A 22,720-nucleotide genomic window follows, 5' to 3' on the forward strand; every position below is an offset into this window, starting at 1 on the left:
ATAGGGCTATAATGCTAAAAGGGATTATTACCTCAGATTGGCCATTAGATGGGGCATAGTAATTGGTTACTGTTCACATAGGAGGGACACGGTGGGATAAGACAGGAGGGACTTCTTGAAAGCTCTCAGTTGGGGCCTGGGCTCCCGTGCAGCTCACTTGGGGCTAGCAAGCCCCGGGCTACATTGTGCCACGCAATGTTAGAAGAAGTGTAAGGCCCAGCCATATAGCATCTCTGGCCAGAACCTCATCGGAAGAAGCAACAGCAACAGTGCTAGCGATGCAGTATTAGTGGGACTGCAGTTGCTAGAAAAGGCTAGCAGAATATGTTGGCGTTATATAAATAAAGATTATTATTATTGAGCTTGCTCCATTGCATTATAAGAGCGCTACTAGACTGTACCACCATTGCTCTTGGGAACTCTTAGAGAAGACACATATACCACCACCTCTGATCTGAAAATGGGGATGTGACCCCTATTATATATATATATTATGACATGTCAGACTATGGGAAAATTCCTCAAATACTTGTTTTGTATTCTGTAAATTACTCATTTGAGGAACTCCAGTAAAGCGACACTCGACCTCTTACTGGTCCTATGCCCATTATTCTGCGCTAAACCCTTTCTTTGAAAAAGAAAAAAAAATGTTGCTGTGATCGCCAAAAGCTGACCCCCGTGGGCAAAATTGACCAGACAGTTTAATAAGAAATTACCTTGGATTAGTTGGTGGAATACATTTTATAAAGGAAGAGAAAGGAGGGAAACCAATTTCTTCACACCTTCTCCTTTATAATGCTGCATATATTGTATTTTTGTATCTTTGTAGGATTAACCATAAAAATATTGTGGCCCTGCAGGATATCCACGAGAGCCCAAGTCATCTGTACCTGGCCATGGAGCTGTAAGTAACTGCCCCGTCCTATGTAATACGTGTGAATATTACAGAAACATCATAGAACGTGATATTCCCACTTGTGATGAACCTATAGAGGATGCTGTGCATGCAGTCCCACCCAGACCCCGGTGCCAGATGGGACTCAGTTGTCCCAATTCAACATTGGTACTAGAACTGCACATCGAAAGTGGATGGTCTTGGTTCACCAAATGCATCTGAGTGCAAGGGCTTGAAGTTACGTCTTTGGTTGATTTTATACTGTTCTTAAAGGGACAGTAATAGATACAGGATAATTATTCCAATCCCACACAACCCATTTTGGCATCTTTTTACCCCTATCTCCTATCGGAGGAGAAAAGGACCAGAACATCTAGTATGTGCCAGCAGAGACACCTAGGTAAGAGAGGAGACTTAATTTTACTGTTGGACTCCCTACCCAAGGGGTGTGCAACCAGCAAGAACCGACCCTTCTGGTCAGAAGCACAAGCGGTTGCCTGGTCTCCGATGCTTGCCTTTGCAGGACTGTAATAAGCACGTGCCTCTGTAGTAAATGAAACGTAAAGGTGGAGTGCCCACTATCATGCCAGCAGCATGCCCCCATTATTAATTCCTATAGAATACACCTTATTAATTCTTTGCCACCACACCGCAGCTTTACAGCACTGGAAGCCTGCTGTTAAGGGTCAGCCCCGTAACTGTATGGCATGCTAATAAAGAGTATGATTGACAGCAAGCGCCCACTGGCAGATGATGCAGATTTTGGCTGTTTAACCCCCTTAGTTACCACTCTCAACAGTGAGTCAGGAATTCAAATAATCAAAACAAAGGATCCATTATTGACCTCAGCTAGTAGCTTAACCCCCCTTCCCCACAAATAATGACACAGAGCCCCTAGGTTGAGTCCACGGAGTGGCTGCTGACCGGTGAAGTGGGCTGGCAGAGGACGGTCAGAAAGCTGGGTAAGTACAAGAGGTCAAGATAGGAACAAAGTCATCAGGCAGTAGAATGGTTAGAACACAAGCCAAAGGTCAGTAACAGGATATTACACAAAGGATCAAGGACGCAGAATGGTGACAGCACGGGCCAAGGTCACTAATGGAATATCAATGAAAAAGAGGTACTAGGACTTAACCAGGGTCAGGTTAAACCTATAACTGGCAATGGAAGCTGGGAGCTAGAGGTTTAAATAGTGCAAAGCCCAGCCTAAGGCTCAAAGTGGGGAGTAAACAAGACTTAATATGAGGATTTAACCCACAAGCTTATTGCCTGGACGACATTATAAGTCCTAGAATGCCAAAGAAAAGCAGGAGGGAGTACAGGCCTATGCCTGTATTAGATATTATAGCCTGACAGCTGGACCAAGGTCCTCCAGAATGCCTCCTACCTGCCAGCATCTCTTCTGATTTATAGGTCCTGTACGGCAACATTGTTAGGTCCTGACACATACATGATGTCAGTCTGAGAATACAAATCGGACGAGGCGCTGGAGATGCCAGCAGGTATGGATCAGTCTGCAAGGCTTTGTTCTGGCAGCCACTAACTTACGACCGCTGGACCAGGGTCCTGCAAAACCTTTTGCTCATGTCTAGTAATATTAAATTTGATAATAATATGGGGTGTCCTATAAAGTGTATAAATATTCAATAAAGGGGATAAACAATAAATGTATTGGTGTCCAACCGCTGAGACCACCAAGTGTGAATGAATCCTTAGTGAGCATGTGCGACCATTGCTCCATTCACTGTCTGTTGCACATGCTCACTAACAAATTCGTCACACAGGGAACTTTAGGAGCCATATTCTCATGATCAGCCAGTTACCCAATGATCATATATTTGTCACCTATCATGGTGATGTTTAATGGACACTCCCGTTAAGTTTTATTGAAGAACAATATGACAATGCGGCTCTTAGTCCATAATAGTGTAGACTCGAATTGTGTCACCGACCCTTTCCTATATGGACCCCGCTGGTGGACAGATCTATTTCTTTACTCTTCGATGTGCCAAGGGAAAAGACTTCCTAGAAGAAGATGACATCAGTTCTACAGCCTCTATGGAAAAGGTTAATGGCGAAATGCAGCTTGTGGCTTCAAATTAGGTAGGAAGAGAGTGGATTAAGTGAGCCGGGCAGGTCTCATTATCTGCTGCCTACGGGTCCTTGGCAGAAGCACATTTAATCCACATGCACATAGCGGTTCCTCCGAGTGACTCACATGCCCGGAAATCCCTGTATTGTTATCCCAGCGGCTTTTAGTGGCAGATAATTCACCGCCGTGACACCAGTGTGAATCATGACATCTCTGTATCTCACAGTGTCACAGGCGGCGAGCTCTTCGATCGTATCATTGAGCGGGGATATTACACGGAGAAGGACGCCAGTCAGAGTATCCGACAAGTCCTGGATGCTGTCCAATACTTGCACAACATGGGAATTGTGCACCGTGACTTAAAGGTAATGAACTGTAGATATGGATCTAATACGAGGTTTATAATTTTACTATATACATAAAAGGCCACTTTATAAATATATGGCATTACTTATGGCCTGGTTTATACTCCAGAGCTGTATTCCTAATTCTTCTGGCTTTCAATAAAAAAGTGAACAGATGTTGATTAACACCCCTTAAGAGCTAAGCTTTTAGAATTCACTCTACTTTTAGTTATTTATTTTTCACCATTTGATATTACCGTATATTCTTGGTGCGGACAGCCAAAAAACGATCCTAAGGGATTTCAGCTCGGAAGCTAGCAGGCTTGTGAATGAAGCTCTGGAGTATCTGGTCACACAGAGGTCTCCTGAATTTTTATGTATTGATAAACTGTACATAGAGTATACAAGAGATGCCGGAAGTCTGCATACATGTAGAGGCTTCCATAAACCATAGATGTTTCTACCATGAGTAGGGTCAGCATTGGGACTATCATGCTTACTTGGCTTCCATAAAAAGTATGGAGGTAACCAGTGAAGGTGGATTAATGCGAGTCCCTATAATGTTGGGAACGGGCACTGGGAAGTAGGATGCAGAACCTGTAGGGTCAATGGGTCCAATATCTGATGGATCCTTATATCAGCCATGTTCTTCATGGATTAGATCTATGGGAGGTGGGAACCTGTGCATGGTTTCCCCTATCTACTGGAACCATTGAATTGCAAATATGGCAAAAGAACCTGCTCAAGGAATAAGTAGGACGAGGCGAGGACCTCCATGAATTTAGGCCAGGAATCTGCTTTCATATATTATAATTTTAACGAACAGGCTCCTCGTACATTCTGAATGACTCCCCCATTAATTTGCAATTATCGTGATGCCTTTAGCCAGAAAACCTGCTCTATGCAACTCCTTTTGAGGACTCAAAGATCATGATCAGTGACTTCGGCCTGTCTAAGATTGAAGATGGTGGAATGATGGCCACAGCTTGTGGGACACCGGGCTATGTGGGTAAGGACTGTTCAAGGGGTTTTTATGGCATATTAAGTGATATCGCATGTCTTATACTATGAAGACTGTAAAATAGTGTTCAGAGAGGAACATAGCCTTTAATACGGCACATGCATAGTCTTTGGTATAGGTGTATGTATTTATCACTGACATTATAGGTGTATGTATTTATCACTGACATTATAGGTGTATGTATTTATCGCTGACACTATAGGTGTATGTATTTATCACTGACACTATAAGAGTATGTATTTATCACTGACACTATAGGTGTATGTATTTATCGCTGACACTATAGGTGTATGTATTTATCACTGACACTATAGGTGTATGTATTTATCGCTGACTCTATAGGTGTATGTATTTATCACTGACACTATAGGTGTATGTATTTATCACTGACACTATAGGTGTATGTATTTATCACTGACACTATAAGAGTATGTATTTATCACTGACACTATAGGTGTATGTATTTATCACTGACACTATAAGAGTATGTATTTATCACTGACACTATAGGTGTATGTATTTATCGCTGACTCTATAGGTGTATGTATTTATCACTGACACTATAGGTGTATGTATTTATCACTGACGCTATAGGTGTATGTATTTATCGCTGAGACTATAGGTGTATGGATTTATTACTGACACTAGAGGTGTATGGATTTATTACTGACACTAGAGGTGTATGGATTTATATCGGACACTATAGGTAGGTTTATGTATTTATCGCTGACACTAGATATGTATGGATTTATTACTGACACTAGAGGTGTATGGATTTATTACTGACACTAGAGGTGTATGGATTTATCACTGACACTATAGGTGTATGGATTTATCACTGACACTATAGGTACAGCTCTGGCAAAAATTAAGTTTGTCTGATTTTTCTCTTTATAGGTATATTTTTAAGTAAATTGTAAATTGTTTTTTTTAGTCTATAGACTTCTGACAACATGTCTCTGAATTTCCAAGCAATACATTTTGCTTTTTTTTTTTTCTGAAAAGGAGAAATGGTCAAAATTACAACAACAACAGTGCTTTCAGACCTCAAATAATGCAAAGAAAACAAGTTCATAATCATTCAGAAACAATAATACTAATGTTTTTACTCAGGAAGAGTTCAGAAATCAATATTTTGTGGAATAACCATGATTTTTAATCACCGCTTTCATGCGTCTTGGCATGCTTTTGGATCGCCCCGTCAGGGCAGCAGGGTACTCGGTACCGGGTCCTTTGGTTCACAAGGGGATGTCACGGTGGCTGACCCGGTCCGTGGCCCTGGGACGTCGGTGTAAAAGGGGAAGGTCTTTAAGGGGAATGTTCGTGACGCCACCTGTGGTATTCCGTCAGGGTGACCGACGCTGCTTTAAGGGGTCCGCTGGGGTGATTTTATGGCAGCTAGTTGGTATACCTTCCCACAGATGAAGTATATCCCCAGGGCTTCCCAGTGTGTAGATGGTGGATGGTGAGAGGCGCAGTGAAGAACGAGGACACAAGGTTGCAGTCTCTTTACCTTTACTGAAGACTTCAGCATCCACAGTGCAGAGTACCAGATCACAGGGTAGGCAGAGTCCGGCCGGTTTGGAGGCAAATCCAGAGTCCCCTTATCCAGGTGGAAATCAGTAGCGTTCCCTTGCGCTGCAGTGTTGTAGTCCCTTACTGCCTAAGGCTTCACATAAGGTTCTCACAGATGTAATGTCTCTCTCTCTGTCCCCCATATAGGATAGGACAAACCCATATGACGGGTGGCTAGAGGCTGTTTATAGGGACTCTAGCATGCCCCGGCCTCCACAGTTTGCCACCGTGCCTCCTGGGTGTAGGGCGGACAGGTAAGTTGAAATTAGCTGTCCTGCCGGTCTCTGGAGCAAGGCATAAAGGTTGTTGCTCCCTCGATGTATCATCTACCGGGATTCTGCACCTCAGAAGGAGGCAGCCTGTGCAGGGCTGGTCCCCTTCTGGTATCCACTCCTTTGCTACAACTTACTTCACCCTCTCTCTCTTAGGGCATGCACAGCTCCGTGTACTTTCTCCTTCGTTCTCTGACAGGATCCCACCCCTGTCAGAGACCAACTCACTGAGCTGAGCTGAGCTCCGCCAGCGACTGACTAACTTTCCCTACAGGCGACCAGTTTTATCTATGTGGGGAGTGACCTAATAAATAGGAGCAGAGCTCCCCCTGGTGGCCTGGAGTGTGAAATGTGTTGCATGTTTGTGATACCTGGATGCAGTTGTCCTTCTTTGCCTCCAAACGTAATATCACTCTCGCCTAGAGGAAAATGACATTACTGCAATGACCAGGACCCTGGGGCGCTGCACTTTACACCAGTCTTTCACACTGCTTCTGGCGCAAAAATGTAAGCAGTTCTTCTTTGTTTGATGGCTTGTGACTATCCATCATCCTCTTGATTACATTCCAGAGGTTTACAATGTGGTTCAGGTGTGGAGATTGGGCTGCCCATGACAGGGTTTTGATGTGGTGGTCTCGTAATATTTGCCAGAGCTGTATATGTATTTATCACAGACACTACAGGTGTATGTATTTATCGCTAACATTATAGGTGTATGTATTTATCGCTGACATTATAGGTGTATGTAATTATCACAAACACAATAAGTGTATGTACAGTATTTACCGCAGACACTATAGTTGTAGGTACTTCTCACTGACACAATAGGTGTATGTATTTATCACTGACACTATAGGTGTATGTATTTATCACTGACACAATAGGTGTATGCATTTATCACTCACACTATAGGTACCGTATATACTCGAGTATAAGCCGAGATTTTCAGCCCAAATTTTTGGGCTGAAAGTGCCCCTCTCGGCTTATACTCTAGTCAAGGTGGGTGGCAGGGTCGGCGGGTGAGGGGGTGAGGGTGCTGAGGCATACTTACCTGCTTCCAGCGATCCTGGCGCTCCCCCTGCCGTCCCACGGTCTTAGGTGCTGCAGTTCTTCCTCTATCAGCGGTCACGTGGGACCGCTCATTAGAGAAATGAATAGGCGGCTCCACCTCCCATAGGGGTGGAGCCGCCTATTCATTTCTCTAATCAGCGGTAACGGTGACCGCTGATAGAGGAAGAAGCTGCGGCACCGAAGACAGCTGTCCGGGAAAAGGAGCCGGACGCCAGGACCAGGTAAGTATGTAATATTCACCTGTCCGCGTTCCAGCCGCCGGGCGCCGCTCCATCTTCCCGGCGTCTCTGCGCTCTGACTGTTCAGGTCAGAGGGCGCGATGACGCATATCGTGTGCGCGGCGCCCTCTGCCTGATCAGTCAGAGCAGAGAGACGCCGGGACGAGACGCCGAGAGCTGCAAGCAAGAGAGGTGAGTATGTTTTTTTTTTTTGTTTTTTTACTGCAGCAGCAGCAGCAGCGACAATGGCAGAGTTTTCTATGGGGCAATATGAACGGTGCAAGAGCACTATATGGGGCACAGCTATAGGGCAATAATGAACGGTGCAGAGCACTATATGGGGCAGAGCTATAGGGCAATAATGAACGGTGCAGAGCACTATATGGGGCACAGCTATAGGGCAATAATGAACGGCGCAGAGCACTATATGGGGCAGAGCTATAGGGCAATAATGAACGGCGCAGAGCACTATATGGGGCAGAGCTATAGGGCAATAATGAACGGTGCAAGAGCACTATATGGGGCACAGCTATAGGGCAATAATGAACGGTGCAGAGCACTATATGGGGCAGAGTTATAGGGCAATAATGAACGGCGCAGAGCACTATATGGGGCAGAGCTATAGGGCAATAATGAACGGTGCAGAGCACTATATGGGGCAGAGCTATAGGGCAATAATGAACGGTGCAGAGCACTATATGGGGCACAGCTATAGGGCAATAATGAACGGTGCAGAGCACTATATGGGGCACAGCTATAGGGCAATAATGAACGGCGCAGAGCACTATATGGGGCAGAGCTATAGGACAATAATGAACGGCGCAGAGCACTATATGGCACAGCTATGGGGAAATAATGATCTATTTTTATTATTGAAATTCACCAGTAGCTGCTGCATTTCCACCCTAGGCTTATACTCGAGTCAATAAGTTTTCCCAGTTTTTTGTGGCAAAATTAGGGGGGTCGGCTTATACTCGGGTCGGCTTATACTCGAGTATATACGGTATATGTATTTATCACTGACACAATAGGTGTATGTATTTATCACTGACACTAGAGGTGTATGTATTTATCACTGACACTATAGGTGTATGCATTTATCACTCACACTATAGGTGTATGTATTTATCGCTGACACAATAGGTGTATGTATTTATCACTCACAATATAGGTGTATGCATTTATCACTGACAAAATAGGTGTATGTATTTATCGCTGACACTAGAAGAGTTTGTATTAATCGTTGGTACTATAGGTGTATGTATTTATCTCTGACACAAAGTGTATGCACAGTATTTACCGCAGACACTATTGGGGTATGTCTTTATTGCTGACACTATAGGTGTATGGATTTATCGCTGACAATATAGGTGTATGTACGTTATTTATTGCTGACTTGTGTAGCTCTTAAAGTGGTTAGTGTCAACCATTAGTAACATGTTGAAAACCAGTTGTGGGACATGAGATTATTTTGGAGCTAAAAAGTGTAGAGGGACCTCATTTACTCGTCTTCTCTAATCTCTTCTTTGATATATGTAGCCCCTGAACTGCTTGAGCAGAAGCCATATGGAAAAGCTGTGGACGTTTGGGCCATCGGGGTCATCTCATACATTCTGTGAGTATCTCACATGAATCTTTCTATGTCACATGTAAGCAAAGTCATCAGAAAGATTTGTGGTGTCCTTGGCAAATAAAGGTCCATCTTTGGCCTATTGACCAAACGCTCTCAGTGGTTGTGGTCACTGCTCCTTAGTCGAGGTGCCAACAGTCAAGAATATCCTTAATTTCCATATAGGACAAAAAAGAAAGGGTGAAATGCACAAAGATATAATTAATATTCTTCTTTAAAGAAAAAGTATGCTTGGCACGTCTTGTGTTAATATCCTACAAATGTTCATGTCTTTGTTTTAGTCTTACGAGTTGATCTCGCCATATGCAGAGAAGTTCATACCAGCCAAACCCGGGACTGTTGACAGTATTGTTTCAAAGTTTTCGCCCCTCATCAGTACAGACCTCAGGGGGGATATTTTCTCTAGTTGATTAAATTCAACTCAGAGACTTATTCTCAAGCTAATGATCCATGGGAAAAAAAATATGCGAAGTAGTCCACACCAGCCTTTGATAATAGGTGTCTATACGAGCTGCGTCTCCTCTGTGAGCTGCTTCTAAAGCATCTCATTCAGTGAACCAGGACCTTGTGTTGCACTGATGAGGAGCAAGAAACCCGAAACAGTGCTGTATACAGATGGGTTTCTGGTGTGGCTGGTTTGCTCTACTTTATGAGTTTTTTTTCATCTCCATACTAAATTGACTACCTTCAATGACAGCCATGATTGATGTAGCCATCCAATAATTTTTCACGCTCCCCGTCTGAGATATTTGGAGGACCCCGGGTTAGTTAGGTGTGGTAGCCTCCCCTTAGGTTTTATGATAAAGGAAGGAAATGGAAAGTAAAATTGCCAAAATACCAGCAAAATAATTGTACTATAGTGTGAATAAATAATACCACTCTCCATTCCAAGTTACAAATAGATGAAATACTGTCTTGTCCCAATATATTTAGTGGTACACATACCAGTGTTACAAAGTGATCAAGGAACAGGCTCTAGGGTGCACACATTAAACTGCTGTATACATAATACCTTACAACCAGAAACTCGGACATAGATGAATACAGCCGATGAAGAGAACCAGAAAATGGAATATAAAATCAATTTTTATTTAACACATTTTAAATGATACATAGAAGATCTATAAAAGAGCAGAGTGCCCAGAAGGGGGAAGCACCCATCATCTCTGGTATACACAGGTGAAAGGTTTGCCTATGCTAATGTTACAAATACCCAACATAAAATTGTATCAGACTGCCTGCCCTTGTATAGGTCTAGATAAAAGTAAGTTGAACTAATCCTTCATACAGAGTCTATGGTGAAAAAGTTAAGTCCTAAGTAGTTTTCTTAGTACAATACATTGAAACAAAAAGAAGGATATAAATCCCAGATGGCTCAATAGGATAGACAACAAAGAAGGTCAGGAAAAGTATAGAGAACATGTGGGTAGTAAACATATAAATATATATAAGAATAATATATAAAGCTTGGTCACCCCAGCGCACGTTTCGCCGTCGCTTCTTCAGGGGTCCCATAGACAATGAATGGAATACAGGCCAGTTCTCGGGGTTCTAGAGCACCAATATCAGGATCAATGGGTGTCCCAGTAGTCGGATGCCCAGCGATCAGCGAGTTACCCCCTACCCATAATTTAATTTTTTGGCAATAACCCTTTAATCCTTTTTTCCATTGAGGCAGGATGATCCTGTAAGCTAAGATACTGTTGATGACGCATGTGTCTCTTCTCGTTGTACCATTCTCCAGGCTTTGTGGATACCCACCATTCTATGACGAAAATGACTCTGAGCTGTTTAATCAGATCCTAAAGGCAGAGTATGAATTTGATTCCCCATACTGGGATGACATTTCGGAATCAGGTACGGTACCCTTGTGTCTAGTCATCGAACCATTTTACCATTTTCTGGAAAAAAAATTCATGAAAATATTCTATTCTGAAAAACCTTTCATCTCATGTTTCTGCCACTTTCCAAGCCAAATGTTTTAAACTCCCTCAAAGTAAAAGGATAACCTTTATATATCTAGCAAAAAGAAAAACAGAAAATCTCAAGAAATTAAGGTTTAAGCTACAAAAAAAAAAGTTCTCGTCTGAACTAGATGAAATAATGAGATCTCCTGGGCATTGAGATGCCAGTGCGCCTAGAGGTTCCTTCACAGGAGTCATGTTGACTCGAGGACTAATTCCTTGATAGTCATCCTGGCAGGAGAACAGGTGTTATCTACAGGAATTTTAGTGTTTGATGTAATAGGAATATTTCTTGATGAATTAGTCATTTCTTTTGATTTTGGATTTTTTTTAATAAAACCATAGCTTTTTTGCTCCAAAAATAAAGCTCAACTCATTGACTACAAGGTGTTGAGGACCTGGGTCTGTAAAATCAAGACCAAATCATCACCTATCTACCACCGTTAGACAGCTTATATTACGTGTTTCTGCTGATATGCTATGTTTGCTGATTGGTGGAGTAAACGATTATGGCCAAATATCTTCACTTTGGTCTCATCTTTCCAAAGGAAATTGTTCTAGAAGTGTTGGGGTAACTTCAGATGCTACCTCTTTTTATAAAGACGAGGCTTTTTTTTGGCACTCCTTCCAAAGAAGCCATACTTGTTCAGTCATTTTCTAATTATAATATCATAAACTTGAAGATTTAAACATGTTGAGCCTTTAGAGTCTGAGCTGCAACTCTTGGATTCCTGAAATTTCTCTGAGTGACTTTAGGGTGAATTTGCTGCGATATCCACTCCTGGAAAGATTGTCAGCTGTCTTGAATGCTTTCCACTTTTGAATAATCATTCTCACAGAAGGATGATGGATTCCAAATTTCTTGGAAATCACCAAATTACCTTAAAACCCTTTACAAATTGGAGGGCAGTAACAACTGCTTCTCTAAGATCGTTGCTGATTTCTTTCCTCCTTGGCATTGTGCTAACACACATCTAAATGCTCCAGACCAGCAAACTGCCAAAGCTTCTGCTTTTATACTGGTGGTTACATTTTCTGATCAACAATTAATCAATGGTATTTGACTCCTATTTCCTATGGAAGCAGTAAGGGTGTACTTTATTTTTCACACATTTTTTTCCACATTTTGGCCTAGATTTTGTTAAGTAAATGGTACCATGGTGTAATTTGTTGTTGTTCATCTGAGGATGTACTCGCCAAATTTTTAGAACTTCTAAGGACCAGATTTTTCTTATTATATCCTGATACAGAAAACCATAGAATTCAAAGAGGGTGTACTTAGTTATTCTCATGACTGTATACACATATGAAAGTCTGCGGATCCCTACGAAATCAGTTGGGTTTCCCAAACTTTGCTCTTATGTGCATGGCCAGCTTAAGAAGGGCCAAAGCAAGGAACCTTATTTATGGCCTAAAAGGGGCGCGGACAGAGGCTCAACAGTTGGGACCACCCATTTATGAGGATGTAAACTTAGGCTCCAATTCATTATTTGCAGGGTTTTCATTTATTGTCTTGTATTTGTTGACATTTATGTCAAAATAGTGGGCATGGTTCATGACTTTTGCAAAATATCTGAAATGTTCATTAATAGTTTCTTTAACCATTTTTAATCACTTGGGCAGGGGGGAGATGGAGAACATATGCGCAAAAAATTTCCAATTTAATGTTGTAAATAATGAAATGACTGAAAACACCCGAAACTCATAATGATAAACATATAAAAACATTGATGAGCACATATAAAATGGACTATAAAAAAGGTGTAAACTAAAAAAAAAAAATAAGGTGCAAATGAAAAACAGGCAAAAAAAACACCAAAAACTCACAAATAAAAACAAAAAAGTGCAAGATGCACTTATACGATATATCCTTCCCTTACTATGCATTTTGTTGAATTAATGGAAAATATACTTTTTGAAGACTGGAGCATCTCCAGTAGACACTGAGTGCCGTGATATTCTTATTATTAATTATTTAAATAAAACAGCAATTGAAAAGATTGTCTCTTGCTCTGGAGGACCAAACAGCATGATTTTAATGGACTCCCATGTAATGCTTCATTCCACCTGCGGAGGTGCTGCAGAGAGGTTGCACACTTGTTGCCAGGTTCTCAGACTCATCTAACCAAAAGAGGAATTTCCCAAAATGGACCACTTCTTTAACACAGGGCGTCACTTCTGTCTTCCAGCCAAAGATTTCATCCGGCACCTCCTGGAGAGGGAACCAGAGAAGCGGTTTACCTGTGAGCAGGCGCTGCAGCATCCATGGTAAGACGGCCTTCATCTGCTCATCTGTCTATGGATTTATCACATCGTCCTAGTTCCAGGCACTCGGCCAACACTTTATATGAGAAGCTTCAACGATGAGAACGAACCTCTTATTTCCTTCCTCTATTCTCAAGCACGTACTATAGTCCCGTGCCAAAAGGCAGTCGGCTGGAGTGCGGGCAGAGCGCAGTTATGTTTTATCACCGCCGTGAATGCTTTCCCAGCTCCTCAATATCTCATATTCTGTAACACGGCACCTTATTGACGTCGTATCAGATTATAAACAAGGTTTGTCTTTTTTTTATATAGAAACAGCGCCACTTTTATCTACTGGCCATGATGGGTACTGCAGCTTAAGTGACTATGGATAAGCTTCAACATCAAATACAACAACAATGACAAGAGTGGCGCTGTTTCTAGGAAAAAAAACAGACCCGTTCTTGGTCCTTTAATAACCACAACTTTTAGCCTGCAGTTCTCCAGCTTTCGTTGAACCATAGCTCCCATCATGTGCTATCAAAATGTGGCTAACAGCTATGTTATTTTGTTGGTTATTTTTAGTCTTGGTATGTTAAGTTCATTGGGATAACCCCATTTATAAGTCCTTAAAGGGAATGTGTCATCAGAAAATGACCTACTTTTAAATCAGGATTTATGTTAAATGCATATTTTCTGTTTTTGGACAATTTTTTTTTCATAACATACCGTCATCTGTATTAACAGTTGTATTTTACATACTGACTACTAAGGCTAATCTAGACTCCAAGTCATTGTGCAGAAAGAGCGAGGAGGCGAGCTGTGATATCACCTATTGTGGATGGTGCATCTTGTATTATCTACTGTACATAGAGGTGTTATCAGTCATTATACAGGAGGGAGAGGAGGTGAGCTGTGACATCACCTATTGTGAATGGTGGATCCTGTGTTCTCTACTGTATATAGAGGTGTTATCAGTCATTGTACAGGAGGAGGAGGTGAGCTGTGATATCACCTATTGTGAATGGTGGATCCTGTGTTATCTACTGTATATAGAGGTGTTATCAGTCATTGTACAGGAGGGAGAGGAGGTGATCTGTGACATCACCTATTGTGAATGGTGGATCCTGTGTTATCTACTGTATATAGAGGTGTTATCAGTCATTGTACAGGAGGAGGAGGTGAGCTGTGATATCACCTATTGTGAATGGTGGATCCTGTGGTATCTACTGTATATAGAGGTGTTATCAGTCATTGTACAGGAGGAGGAGGAGGTGAGCTGTGATATCACCTATTGTGAATGGTGGATCCTGTGGTATCTACTGTATATAGAGGTGTCATCAGTCATTGTACAGGAGGGAGAGGAGGTGAGCTGTGACATCACCTATTGTGAATGGTGGATCCTGTGTTATCTACTGTTTATAGAGGTGTTATCAGTCATTGTACAGGAGGGGGAGGTGAGCTGTGATATCACCTATTGTGATTGATGGATCCTGTGTTATCTACTGTATATAGAGTTATTAGTCATTGTACAGGAGGAGGAGGTGAGCTGTGATATCACCTATTGTGATTGATGGATCCTGTGTTATCTACTGTATATAGAGTTATTAGTCATTGTACAGGAGGAGGAGGTGAGCTGTGATATCACCTATTGTGAATGGTGTATCCTGTGTTATCTACTGTATATAGATGTTATCAGTCATTGTACAGGAGGAGGAGGTGAGCTGTGATATCACCTATTGTGAATGGTGGATCCTGTGTTATCTACTGTATATAGAGGTGTTATCAGTCATTCTACTCCTGCCAGTGATGATAGGAAGTGTCTGAAATAGTCCTTAGTGTCCAAAGTGAAAATTTCACCATTTCAATAGAGATCGAGATATGAAAAAGAAAAATGGAAAAAAATAATAATACTTTAACAGAAAAAACTGATTTAAACCATATGTTGTTTTCTGATTACATATTCAAGTGGCCATTCCTATAAATGTTGGCAATTACAGAGCTATGGTAACACATTTACTTTTGCATGAGACTATTACAGCTCTTTGGGTTTTTTTTTTATGGGGCAGGTGTTATGAGGTCCCATAATTTGGGGATGAACTGTTGGGGTTCTGTGTCCATGGTTATTGTTCCGCTCAACCTTCAGAGTTCAGCATGTTTTTAGCGCTCATTCTAGGTCGGGGCATTTGCCCAGGTTTGGTAGGAGGCTGGCCCCGTTTACCCCACGTCTCTTTTTATGATAACTGCGCTCCCTTACCAGAACACACAATTATTTTTTTACTTTCCCGCTAATTATCTTCTGCATTCCCCGATGTTTTGCTTCTGCATTTCTTCTGTTTGTATTGAAACAGAAAAATACATCTTCATCCGTCACAACAAGCCAGCGTCCTGCGGCCCCATGGTGCTTGGCACGACTCCCGGCATTGCTCCCACTGCATTCTGGGAGAGCGGGCAGTGCGACTGTAATGAAATGAGTTTTTATGTTTTATGTGATGAGTAAATAGAAGACATTTAGAGCAAATTCTATTTTTATATTTATTAGATCCATAAAGTCGTTCCACTTGATACATGTTTCTTTGTATATATCCTCTAGTAAAAAAAAAAATCATTAAAAAGAAATATGATGTAATACAGACAACCAGGTCCCAGAGCTGGAGACACGAGTCATCGATATTCCGTAATGAGAATTCTATTTCCAGCGCAATTTGGTTTCTCGGTGGTATTATACATCCTGCTGCCAAATTATGGACCCATAAACCTAACATACAAGTTGCCTGGGTAGTCTGATCCTGTAGTTGACTCCCTAAACTCCCTTTTCTTAATAATTTACAGTCAGATGGAGGAGACAAAAACAGGCCATACACTTAAATGGGTTTTCCCATTAACTACATGTATCACATAATTCATCAATATATGATCACTTGGGGTTAGTTTGCTAGGACCTGCCACACTCCAAAAATGGCAATCCCAGGGTCCCTGTTTGAATCCATTGATGGTGTGCATGCGTGAACACTGCTCCATTCACTGCTCCCATAGGCTTTAGGACACCTATTTTCTCAGGGATTGGACCCCAAGAGATCATACACTTAGCACCCATACACTAGCTCAGCTCAGCTGAGAATACAGTCATGGCCAAAAGTGTTGACACCCTTGAAATTACTCTAGAAAAATAAGTATTATTTCTGAAAATTATTGCAATTACACATGTTTTGTTATACACATGTTTATATAATTTGTGTGTACTGGAACAACACACAAAAAAACAGATGAAAAGGGCAAATTGTACATAATTTCATACAGAACCCCCAAAATTGGCTTGACCGAATTGTCAACATTCTGGGTAAACTTTGCTTCAAGCATGTAACAGGTGTGGGCAATAGGAAAATCGCACCTGAAGCCAGATTAAAAGGGGAGAAGTTGATTCAATATTTTCATTGTGTGTCTGTGTCTGCCACACTAGGCGTGGAGAACAGAAAGAGGAAAAGAAAACTGTCTGAGGACTTGAAAAACAAAATTGTTGAACAATATCAACAATCTCAAAGTTAGAAGTCCATGCCCAGAGATCTTGATGTTCCTTTGTCCACGGTGCTCAACATAATCAAGATGTTTACAACCCATGTCACTGGACTTGGGCAGCAGAAACATTGATACAAGATTCAACACAGGATAGTCCAGATGGTGGATAAGCAGCCCCAGTCAAGGTCCCCAAAAATTGAAGCTGCCCTGCAGGCTCAGAGTGCATCAGTATCAGTGTGAACTATCCATCGACATTTGACTGAATGAAACACTATGGCAGGAGACACAAGAAGACCCTACTGCTCACACAGAGACATAAAAAAGCTAGACTGCAGTTTGCCAAAATGTATGCAAGTAAGCCAAAATCCTTCTGGGAAAGCGTCTTATGGACAGATAAGACCAAGATAGAGCCTTTTGGTAAAGCACATCATTCTACTGTTTCCTGAAAAGGGAATGAGGCCTACAAAGAAAGGAACACAGTACCTACAGTCAAATATGGTGGAGGTTCAAAGATGTTTTGTGGTTGTTTTGCTGCCTCTGGCACTGATTGACTTGTCTGTGTGCAAAGAATCATGAAATCTGAAAATACCAAAGAATTTTAGGTCGCAATGTAGTGCCCAGTGTCAGAAAGTTGGGTTTATGTCCTAGGTCATTGGTCTTTCAGCACGACAATGATCGCAAACATACTTCAAGAAGAACCGAGACATGGATGAAAACAAAGCACTGGAGAGTTCTGAAGTGGCAGCAATGAGACCTGATCTGAATCCCATTAAACACCTGTGGGGAGATCTTAAATTGGTGTTGGGCGAAGGCGCCTTCACATATGAGAGACCTGGAACAGTTGACATAAGAATAATTATCCAAAATTCCAGTGTAGCTGTGTAAAAAGATGGTTGATGGTTATAGGAAGCGATTGATTGTAGTTATTTATTCCAAAGGGCGCACAACCAAATATTACAATGTGTCCAGCCTATTTATGGGGTTTTGTGTGAAATTATGTCCAATTTGCCTTTTTTCTCTGTTTATTTTTGTATTGTTCCAATACACACAATGGAAATAAACATGTATATAACAAAACATGTGTAATTGCAATCATTTTTTGGGAGAAAAACTTCATTTTCTGGAACAATTTCAAGGGTGTCAACACTTTCGGCCATGACTATATATCGTTTTTTTTAAGGGTCAGAGGTGAATAAGCCACTCTCAGACACTATGATGCTGGATCGAAGGATCAGACATGTTGAAATCCAACATGCCTGATCTTTCTTTTTCCTGAAAACTAACATTAGGGGGGTTCAAAAATTGATCACAGCAATATTGGCTGGTTTGAATGGCACAAGTTTTTCTAATGTGTATCGTCACAGTAAACATGTGAATATGCTGGATCAGACTGCAAACAGGGTTTGTTTGTAGTTTGTTGGCACAGAAAAACATAAATCTGCATCAGAGCTGAACACACAAAACAGAAATAGGAGATTATAATTCTAAACATCAAGCAACAATAGTGCCTAACCCACCTTGTATCGGGGGCCCAGATTCCCAAGTTTTTTTTTTTTCCTGGGACTGGATCAGCACCAGGCAGTTGGCTAGGATGATGTCTGCCAAAAATTTAGTCTGCATGGTGCTCACTGTGACTATAGTCAGGAGGAGTACATACACCTATCTTCTCTGGTGATCTGACAAATGATGCCATGTTACATTCCGCAGGATTTCTGGAGACACCGCTCTAGATAGAGACATCCATGGGTCAGTAAGTGAACAAATCCAGAAAAATTTTGCCAGAAGTCAATGGAAGGTGAGTTGAGCTAAGTTGGTGGTAGAGGGATGTATCTTGGGTATGAATATATGGAAGATACATGTGTAAACTACCTTGTAGGCCCCATTATGGGACCAACATTGCACAGATGGGTCTACATTATTGGTGACCAGGTAGGGAAGACCACTCCATGTTGGTTTATACTGAAATTTGCTGAATCTATAGTATTTAATTAAATGTAACCAACAGTTCCAACGTGGATTCTATAATCCGATCTTTAGTTTTGGGTGCATCTTATCAGATGAATGTTGAATACTGGGCTGATGCTTTAATGGTCAGGACATCTTTGAAAGGGTATTCCGATCAGATGAAGGGATGACCCATTCAGAGGATGGGTGAAAAGTACTAGATCTGTGTAAGGCCCCTATACATGTTGGACTAATTTCGGCCAAACCCGCCGCTGTTGATCGGTCTAAAGTGTATGAGGGACCTCAACAGATGATGTCAGGAGAGATAAGGAGCCAGCATGCCCGATTTTGGACTGACAATCGTTTTGTTTTCTAGAGGCAAGCTTTTTTAGAGGCAAGCTGCTATCCTAGCTGTCTGAAACAAGCACTTTTGTGTATGGAGGAGTCGGCAAGATAGCTGCCTGCCAAATGATCAGCTGACAGTTATCTAAAGTGTGTTGGGGGCTTTAGACCAGCAGACTGGTAGACTTAAGCCCCCCCAGTTAAGTGCAGTGGCGGTGGAGCATGATCTATGTTCCTGCGATAGTGCCTTGCTAGTCTCAAAAAGAATGAATGACGTGGCAGTCCACATGCCCGAACCCTGCTATATTCAAACATGGAACAAGAGTACCACATCGTGCTGATAGATGGGAGTCCAAGGTCCACATCTAGTGGTTAAAAGGAGTCTGTCACTCACAAAGTAAACATTAAACCAGCTATATAGTGATATATGGGAATTAGCCCTTATAATTTGCAAATGGGGGGGCTTCAGTGCACCCAAGACCTCATTGAACCCTGACCTCATTTTGCATTTTGAGGGCTTTCTGCTACTTCTGATTCCCAGTGCGAGCACTGTCTGAACTGGGCTTGCCCTGAAGATAGGGCTGTAATCTGGCTGTAATATGGCCCTAGTCATGGCCATAGTGATGTATAACTAATGTTTGTCTTTATATATCAATTTAGAGGGCCTTCAACGCAACGTCATTTTTGCGCCACATCACTAAGATGGGTCAAAGTGCCGAGACCGAAACGGAAGAAACACAAGGACAAGCCGTCCCGCATCAAAAGGATAAATGGTGATTAAAGGTGAGATGGTGACAATAGAGAAGAATGGGAACCAGATGTTGGGTGGATAGAGGGAACCTTAGATGTGTCCCTCAAAAATAAATTCTAACTGCTATCAAGAAGTTAGAAAGTTTCCATCATAAAGATCAACCATAGACATGTCCTAATTTAGAAAATGCAACTTTTCTGAGATTACGAAAGTCATAGACATATTTTTGCGTATGTGAACGTCATGACATGTAGATGATATGAAAGAAATATTGGAATGCTAAAGGAGGTCTCCAATTTAGACAATCCTTACTTGTTAGAAGGGTTCCTTGATATTAAACTGATAATGGTATCCCCCCTACTGTAGGGAAACAAGGTAGTGTATAATTTCCATTTAGCACCACCACAGGAAAAATTTTGCATCACATAGTGCCCATTCAAATAAAAGGGTGGTCTGTATAATGCAGGACAGAACATGTCCTCCGGAGCGAGAGATGTAGCTGCCCTTCATTCTGGGGTATAGAAGAGAATCCCGGACCTCCCTTTATTAAATGGGTATTCTCAGATTCGGAAGTTATCACTTATCAACTGATAGGGGACAACATCCCAATCACTTCGAGTCCAACCACTGGAACCCCTGCTGATCCCAAGAATCTGGGCTCTGAAGAGTTATATGTGAATGGGGCAGTGGTTGACCAGGAGCACTGCCGCTTCATTCACTGTTAATGGAACGGCCTTTGAAAGCTGGGCACCGTGCTCTGCAGGTGTTCAGCACTCCTATAAGAATAGACGTGAGGCACGTTTCATGATTGAGCACCACTCCATTCACACAGGGCTCTTCAGAGTCCTGATTCTAGTTTGAGATCGATGGTGGCCCCAGGGGTCAGACCCCAGTGATAGGTGAAAACTTCCAAACTTAAGAGTACCCCTAACTCAGGATTCCCAGATAAGGTGTATGAAAGTGGATTTTCTAAACAGGACAACACATTTAAAGGGTTTTGGTCTCTTTCTGGCTAAATTTCTAAATAGCATTGCTGCATCCATACCAATCAAGATGCAGGTGGTCATCTAGTGTGACCGCCACTCTGACTCTCCTCTACCGGTAATTGTACTTAATGTTTTAAGTGAGTCCACAGAAGAAGACAGACCTGGGGAAGCGGTCACTTGGTTACCCACTGGACCCTGGACCGATGCCATCTTGCTTGCTATGGATGCCTTCAACCAGTGTTTACATCAATGACCCATAGGCAGCTAAGGGTCTTGAAACGCTTCTCAGGGTCAAGCAATGGGGATATTTATGATTGTTCATGTCAGTACAGAACACTTTAGGGCGCTAACCAGAAAGTGGACAACTCCTTTAAGGAACTACATACTGAACTTGTTACTGCTGTCTCCTTACAGCTGGAATGTGAAGACTTGACGTCTGGAGTACCCTCGTCCTAGGGATCTCCATGTCAGGCACTACACCCTTGCATGAGCTTGTGGTGACACCTGTCTGCATGATGCCTTCAGCGGCCAATGGCTGTTCTTCCCTTAGCCCACCACGGCCCCCTTTAACTTCCTTCCCCTCCAGCCGGCCCCAGTTTTGAGATGGAGCACAAACATCACTTCAGTATTATTGATTCCCATTGTGTCCTCATACAACGGACCAGAAAGAGGCCAAGAGGATTCACTTGCTGGGTGTCCAATACTCTATTGCAACGTTGAAGATGACGATGAAAACAGGAACACTGCACTGTGATATTCTTCATATATCTCCATCTAAAGCCCCTTTACTACACTGCTAATATAAGAACTTTCCATGACCTAATGGTCTTTGTGTCAAAGTCCTGAGATCACAAGAAGCATATTGTTAAAGCCATATCTGGTGCCCAACGACCTGACTTGTCTAAGGTCACCAATTAGCCATTGCCATTCTTGTCATCGGACATACTCATGAGTTACATTACTCAAAAAATACGATTTCCCCGTGAAAAGTAAAACTGAGGTACAATAATGTTTATGGAATCACTAGTGTCTCAATGGAGAGGACACCAAAAAAGACAAAGATGGTAATAAAAGATTACCCTTAAGAAGAAATGTCCGGGACCTGCGAGGCTGGGAAGATCATGAGCTGAATTTTCTTTGGGTTATGGACATCTTGGCTGTGTAACTTCTAGTGGCGTTGCCGTGATTGTAAACCCTGGGGTCTATGTACCAAACCACAGACCTAGAGACTACCGTGCATCCTTGTCAAGATGTGACATCTATGTCAAGGAGAGTCTTTCGTGAAACACTTTGTGGTCTCACCATCATTCATTCAGAAAAAAAAAAACCTTTCCCCAGTGAAGATGTGCCAAAAATGTTGAAAGTGTGCTTAGGCTTCTGGTGTCATTATGAAACACATAGTTATTGGTGTATTAGGACTGTGGTTTAGTTTCTGGAAGAGTGTACTCTTGTGATCTTACTGTAATAAACTAAATACAAGTGCTAACCCCCAAAATACTATTGTGTCGAGTTTTTTAATACTTTTTTTCCCCAAGGCACCAAGGAGCATAGCGTTTGTGTTTGCCGGGGATTAGACTGGTGGTTGCCCCAGGTGCCAAACGTTTGTACCCACAATGACCAGGAAGATCAATGTTGAATGAGTAAAGCAGCCAGCAGTGATTATGTCATCTTGGACAGAGCCTCAAATTCCTCTGCAGAGTGCAGCAGTCAAGAAGAGTTTGTCATCAGCTGCTGAGCTCTGCATAATGTCGACAGCGACTGAGATGACAATGTAATGAACCAAGCATCTTGGTCTCTGCCTCTTCCGGGGCGCAACAGTCAATGAAAAAATTATTTTAATTGCTGTGCTCTGCAT

The 22,720-nt window shown here is 42.0% G+C and overlaps 1 protein-coding gene across 1 annotated transcript in view; it reads left to right on the forward strand.

The window, feature by feature from the left end:
• Nucleotides 1-22,360, forward strand: part of PNCK (pregnancy up-regulated nonubiquitous CaM kinase) — a 97,205-nt gene extending 74,845 nt beyond the window's left edge. Inside the window, exons 4-12 of the mRNA XM_069748296.1 lie at nucleotides 830-904; nucleotides 3,214-3,352; nucleotides 4,217-4,340; nucleotides 9,028-9,103; nucleotides 10,863-10,975; nucleotides 13,272-13,350; nucleotides 18,550-18,637; nucleotides 19,789-19,911; nucleotides 21,280-22,360. Of these exons, the coding sequence (XP_069604397.1) occupies nucleotides 830-904; nucleotides 3,214-3,352; nucleotides 4,217-4,340; nucleotides 9,028-9,103; nucleotides 10,863-10,975; nucleotides 13,272-13,350; nucleotides 18,550-18,637; nucleotides 19,789-19,905 (811 nt within the window). The 3' untranslated portion in view covers nucleotides 19,906-19,911; nucleotides 21,280-22,360. The remainder of the gene's footprint in view (nucleotides 1-829; nucleotides 905-3,213; nucleotides 3,353-4,216; nucleotides 4,341-9,027; nucleotides 9,104-10,862; nucleotides 10,976-13,271; nucleotides 13,351-18,549; nucleotides 18,638-19,788; nucleotides 19,912-21,279) is intronic.
• The last annotated feature ends 360 nt before the right edge of the window (nucleotides 22,361-22,720 follow it).

The sequence above is a fragment of the Ranitomeya imitator genome, chromosome 2, assembly GCF_032444005.1.
Source record: "Ranitomeya imitator isolate aRanImi1 chromosome 2, aRanImi1.pri, whole genome shotgun sequence".
Taxonomy (NCBI): domain Eukaryota; kingdom Metazoa; phylum Chordata; class Amphibia; order Anura; family Dendrobatidae; genus Ranitomeya; species Ranitomeya imitator.